The sequence below is a fragment of the Astatotilapia calliptera genome, chromosome 7, assembly GCF_964374335.1.
Source record: "Astatotilapia calliptera chromosome 7, fAstCal68.1, whole genome shotgun sequence".
In the NCBI taxonomy this organism is placed as follows: Eukaryota; Metazoa; Chordata; class Actinopteri; order Cichliformes; family Cichlidae; genus Astatotilapia; species Astatotilapia calliptera.
In genome coordinates this window covers 2,058,278-2,063,878 of record NC_137428.1, presented here as the reverse complement: position 1 = coordinate 2,063,878, position 5,601 = coordinate 2,058,278, and the positions used below count along the sequence as shown (strand labels likewise).

Below are 5,601 nucleotides of genomic sequence, written 5' to 3'. Positions count from 1 at the left end.
GGTCACACCGACCCCTACAGGCCAGCGCGGTGTACTGCACCTCCATCTTCTGTAGCTCTCCGTCACCACCATTACACCCACACTTCCAGGTCTCTGATAGGATCGGAGCTCAAGACCACACATTTCATCAAGCATTATTTTTTATGTCACTACTTTATTTTATCCATTTTGTGCTTGTTCTCAATTTTATTTACTTCCCCAGCGCTGTCTCCATATTTAATTATTTCCGTAATTTCCATGCACTAACCTGCATGTAAGATGCTATACCAAGTTTGCAGGATGTATATACATTTTAAATAGCAGTGACAGAAGCAGTTTATGTGAACAAATCATTTTTTTAACTCAAAGTGATGAGAATCAAATCTTTACACAACATTTAAAGAAACAGTGAGCCGAGTTACAGCTTCAAACTTTGCAAAATGAATTTTATTTATGCGTGCACGGGAGTCACTGGGAACAAACGCCAGCCTGAGACTTTGCTGTTTTTAGTGCAGGTGGAGGTACAGGAGACTGAAGAACAAGTTTCACGCAGCACTTTGTAAAACCAAGAGAGAGAACTGGAAACAAATGACCTGCTGCAAACACCTTTCACCAGCAGGAGGCAGATTTACCCAGGAAGTTTAATGTAGTAGCTGAAACTTGAAGAAAGAAATGAGAACAGTTTGAGAGCAAGTTCAGCATCATCATCCATTCATTGACTCTCTTATTGGACAAAGGATGATGATGATGAAGCTGCCAGGCAGCAGGAAAAGAGGAAGACCTCAGAGAAGATTCATGGATGTAGTGAAGGAGGACATGCAGAGGGCGACGCTGGGATAGGAGGAGATGGAGGCCGATGAGTCGCTGTGGTGGGCAAAAGAAGGTGGTGGCGATTCATTCCTCTGCATTTTCTCTTCCCCCTCGTCTATTTTGATCATTTCATTCTGGGAATTGGTGCCGAGTGAGAGGAGTTGCTTTCCAGGTGCTTCAGCTACTGTTTGGTGCCTCATACACAAGAACACCCATCCTTCCTAAACCTCTCCTCCTAGTTTCCTCTCATGTCACCTCAGTTCAGTCTCACGTGTTTTTATTCGCTGAAAGTAAAAAAAGCTGAGTGCAGATCTTCTGGGTGTACAAATGTCTTAGTTTGAAACTTTCCAAAATTAACAAAGCTATTCTTAAGTGCTGGAATTTACAGTAAATACTGAGTACTTTTACAGGAAACAGAAAAAAATTAACTGACGGCCACTTTGCAACCCGCCTCCGTCCCAGCTCCTCCTTTTCAGTGTGACTCAAGTATTGCATTAACTGATTAGGAATTACAGCCATTTACACACACAGTCAACCACCATGAGACAGCTCCTTCCATGACAACATGAGCAGATGAAATACACAGAACTATTCCATCAAGGAAGCGAGCGAGGCTAAAAGAAAGAAAGAAAAAGAAACCTTTAGGACTGGCCAAATAAACAATCTGGATCTTTCTTTAAAAAGAAGGAAAGCGCCGAGCACGTCAGCAGCACCAAAGTGTCTGCGAGACAAATACAGTGGATGATCACAGAGGTATTTCCATGCTTCACGAGATCTAACAAACCGAGAACACGACGAGGAGGCAGAGGTATAACTGTGAAGGTCAACAATCACGCCACGCCTTCACAAATGGAAATGCAAACAGTTTACAGATGAATCATCATCATCATCTACAGAGTGGGCCACTGTGGGGAAAATGGGTGTAATTCATAAACAGTAACACAGAACTGGTGTGAAAACCTGAATTAAAGCTCTAAGTTGGCCCTTCAGTCACATCCAGTGTTTGATTCAAATCGACTGCGATGGCAAAAGTTAAACAGTTTCATCTTCCAGCTGCTCGTCTGTGTTCTTCTCCTCAAAGAGAGAGTTTTAAGGAGAAGAACAAGCCCAGGCTGAACACTATGAAGCCAACCTGCACTAAATAACAGCAGTAAAGACTCCCTTTAACACGACAAATGAGAACAAGAATCTCACGACCTGAATCTGAAATGGAACAAGCATGGGGCACGAATCTCAGCCGGCACCGTCAGCTCACACTGAATATTTTTAATCATCTGTAAAATTAAGCTTAAAAAGGAACATTTTCATTTCAAACTTAAAACAACTCCCTCTCAAATCTCTAAATCTTAGACTAGTTTAAATTCTCACCGTCAGTTTATACATGTACACTTCTTATTGTAAACTTTATATTTAAGACTTTGCTGTTGTTGCTGCTGCACAATAAAAAGCTCCTATGGAGGCGAAGCGACCAATTACAGACGAGAATTTGAAATAAAGAAAAATCTAAATGCAGTTTTGGCTCAAGTCATTACATTTACCTGACAATATTCCCTGTGACCCACACACACACACACACACACACACACAGGGGGGAACACTACGACTGTTTCAGAACAACGGGGGAAAAAATCAAAGTGAAAACAGAATCTGAATTTTTTTTCCTGTCACTGACATGACGGCGAGAAACGCTGCAGCTGGACTCTCGTGGAAGTAAATCTGGAACCCCTACTCTGTGCTGAAGTTAATTTGCTCCCATTGAAAAGGCAGAAGCCTCAAACATTACTGAGGTCAAAGGTCACAGAACAGAAACCACGACCCCGAGGATGACGATGGTTGGAGGATGTTATATAAAGTCGTCGCTCTCACTGCTGCTCTCCGAGTTCCTGTACCAGTCATCTTCACCCGTGTTCTCCACAAACCACTGACCTGACAACCAAAAAATAAAACAGGGTAAAAACATTAAATCCTGTTTCTAAGAAAGCTGAAGAGCTGCAACACTGAAGGGAAATAAATAAAAACACAATTCAATGATTCAAAAATCAGTTTAAAAAAAACCCACCAGTACAAAGACAACGCATCAAACATCACAAACGCAGAAATTCTGTGGATGATAGAAAATATCTGTTTGTTTTACATGTTGCATCACAGTAGTGCCGCACACAGCAAGACACCCGTCACCCTGAATGGGACCAGTGGAAGAAGATCGATGGACTTCGCTTCACTCAGTCTGAACCATGCAGAGAAACGTGTTCCTGAACATTTAAGGTCTGCAGCCTGGCCTGTGCACACGTTTCTCTGCATTATATCAAGATTTCCATTTTTATTGTGAAAACCAATGATCTTTTGCATTTTGACACCGACAATGTTTCCATAAACTGTTCGACTTCTCGTCTGTGAGGGCAAAACAGCCGGGAGTCGTGGCAGTGCGGGGGCGGAGCACCGAGGTGAAAGGCAAAGCTTTCCATTTCCAATCCACCAACTTTACAACCATCGCTGCTTTGAACATTGCGTTTCTCCAGACCTCTGATGTCCTCATCCAAACTATTTAGAAAGGTTTTAAATATTGGGCTTACGTGATTTGCAAATCATTCCGTTTTTGTGCACATTATCCAGAATCCCTAACATCAGCGTTTCACGTTCTCAGATTCCATCAATAACAGTCACATTTAGACTTCGTTGGGCTTTCAGGATCTTACCATTTGGCACTCCGTCCTCTTCCTCACCCTCAAAGTGCTCCATGTCATAACTCACAAATATATTCTAGGACAAGAAATATCCTATTAGTATTGCTGCTTTTCATAACAAGGGGCAATTACTGCTTTTACTATATTTCCTTACAGTTAACGTGAAGATAATCCTATATTTCTTCTGTAAATCAAAGAAAACTAAATCAGTACCTTGTTTCTGAGGAGTTTGTCCCAGATTCCCGGCTGCTGCTTGACCAGTTTGAGAACTGGTTCATTGTATTTCATTTCCCAGCAGCAAACGTCAGCTGCGATTTTGTAGCGAAGCCCCAGGTCAGCTCTGTAGAACCGACCGTTCACGCTGCCACTGAACACAATCAGCAAAGAGAGAGCAATCAGCAAAGGACCAGTTCTTCTGTGTAGTCATCTATTGTAGTAAATACAGTAGGACTGTCCCCAGAGGACTGCCCTCTGCTGTGAGGGACAGAGTACGTCTGATTTTATAGGGAGGTGGTGGTGAGATAAACGGGGCGCGAAGGATTTTACAGAAGACGCAGGACTTGACTGGGAGCAAGAGGAGGTGCAGCGTCCAGGACTGAACGAGGCTTCAGCGGCTGGAGTCTGTTTTAGAGAGGATTTAATGTGTGATGACTGAGAGGGTGGAGTCGTGGATGAACTCCATGTTGTGGACCTCTGAAGTCACAACCAGGGAGGCCAGAGTAGTTACACAAGCAGTTAAAGACGGACTAAGGAGACTGAAAAACTCCTGAAAGGTCCCAGAGGAGGAGGATGCTGATGTGTCCCCAGTCTGCAGCAGTGAGGTCATTTGTTGTATTTATGAGGGCCATGTCCGTTTTTTTGAGAATGGAGGAGACGGCAGCTGTTTGAGAACTGCCAGGCTGGGTCCTAAGGATTTACTGATGATGGAAACATGATGACACAGGGGGGGCAAGACCTGACCGAGGCGGTCAGCCTGTGATCCAGAGGACAGGTGGAGCAACTTTAATGACCGGCTAAGTAACTTCAAGATGATGGGATGAGAGTGGGCAGGACTTTGTTGTTTTGTGAGAGTTTAATGCGTTTTCATCTACACGTGTAAGCTGCTCTCAGGCGCTTTGTGTAAAACAGAGCCTGATGACAGCTTTCTTTGCACAGAGCTTGGATTGCATGTTCTTTTCTTACTTATCCAAATGTTTTTTTAACCGAGACAACAAGCATATCCTACTGCAAATAAACTACCTGCGTTCATTAGGTCTTTATTTCAAGTGTTTCACATTCAGTCCAGCACCTACCGCTGTTTCCACAACTTAGTGTTAAAAACACCGCTGCAGCTCTACAGAAATGTCTTTTGTGGCTGTGTATATACGAGAACGACATTTCCTGTGCTGTGTCGTCTGAAACCTTCTGACAGATGCTTGGTGGAAAATGTCTGTTTTTTCGTCCTTTGAATCATAAGAATACAAACCTCTCCATCTGCTCAGCTGCTTCTGATGGGATGAGAGTGGGCAGGACTTTTATACATGACAGCAAAGCAGTCTTGTACCTTGACTTTTAAAATCAGAGTAAGATTTGCAAAGGCTGCCGATCTTGTATTTATTTTTTTTACTTTTAATTTTAAATATTCGTTATGGTTCATGTGCTGGTTTTCTTTAAAAAAAAAAAAAAAAAAGGTCATGTGAAAATACCCAATCAGAAAGCCAGAAAGTATGGCTGTGTCATCATTTATGGACTAAAATACAATCTGAAAGGTTTCAAACTGAAGACTGAGTCAGAAGTGTTTACAGCACTTTTAGAGGTTTATGTCTTACGAGTGCAGGCAAGCAGAAATGACACACTGGTGCAGTGTCTGCAGTGATGTGGACGGTGACGCTGTCCATTTAGTGGACAATTTAGATTCCTACTCTCACCTGTGGCCACAAACACTTTAAACGAGTAGACTTTAAACGATCACAGACACAGAAACACTGGGGAAGTGGCAACCGGTCCATAAAGATCAAGAACCTCACCTGGTTGTGCCAAAAGGCACAAGCTCAAGGAGCCACAACAGGACTTCTTGAGCTGTGGTAAGTTAGTGAAAAGATGAGATCTTGGCTACAGGCTGCAGAAAGGTCAGAGAATGGAAATCACT

General features: G+C 42.9%; 1 protein-coding gene across 7 annotated transcripts in view; it reads right to left on the bottom strand.

Annotated features, from left to right (window-relative positions):
• Positions 1 to 357: 357 nt before the first annotated feature.
• tdrd12 (tudor domain containing 12) overlaps positions 358 to 5,601 on the bottom strand; it is a 38,124-nt gene continuing 32,880 nt past the window's right edge. For 5 of the 7 annotated variants that reach the window (XM_080303347.1, XM_080303346.1, XM_080303343.1 and 2 more), the window contains 3 exons: positions 3,687 to 3,840; positions 3,486 to 3,549; positions 358 to 2,715 (listed from right to left, as the gene is read on the bottom strand). In XM_080303347.1, coding sequence (XP_080159473.1) covers positions 2,633 to 2,715; positions 3,486 to 3,549; positions 3,687 to 3,840 — 301 coding nt within the window. In that variant the 3' untranslated portion in view covers positions 358 to 2,632. Of the gene's footprint in view, positions 2,716 to 2,848; positions 2,891 to 3,485; positions 3,550 to 3,686; positions 3,841 to 5,601 lie in introns of all 7 variants that reach the window. The other 2 variants (XM_080303348.1, XM_080303349.1) reach the window with 2 other exon arrangements.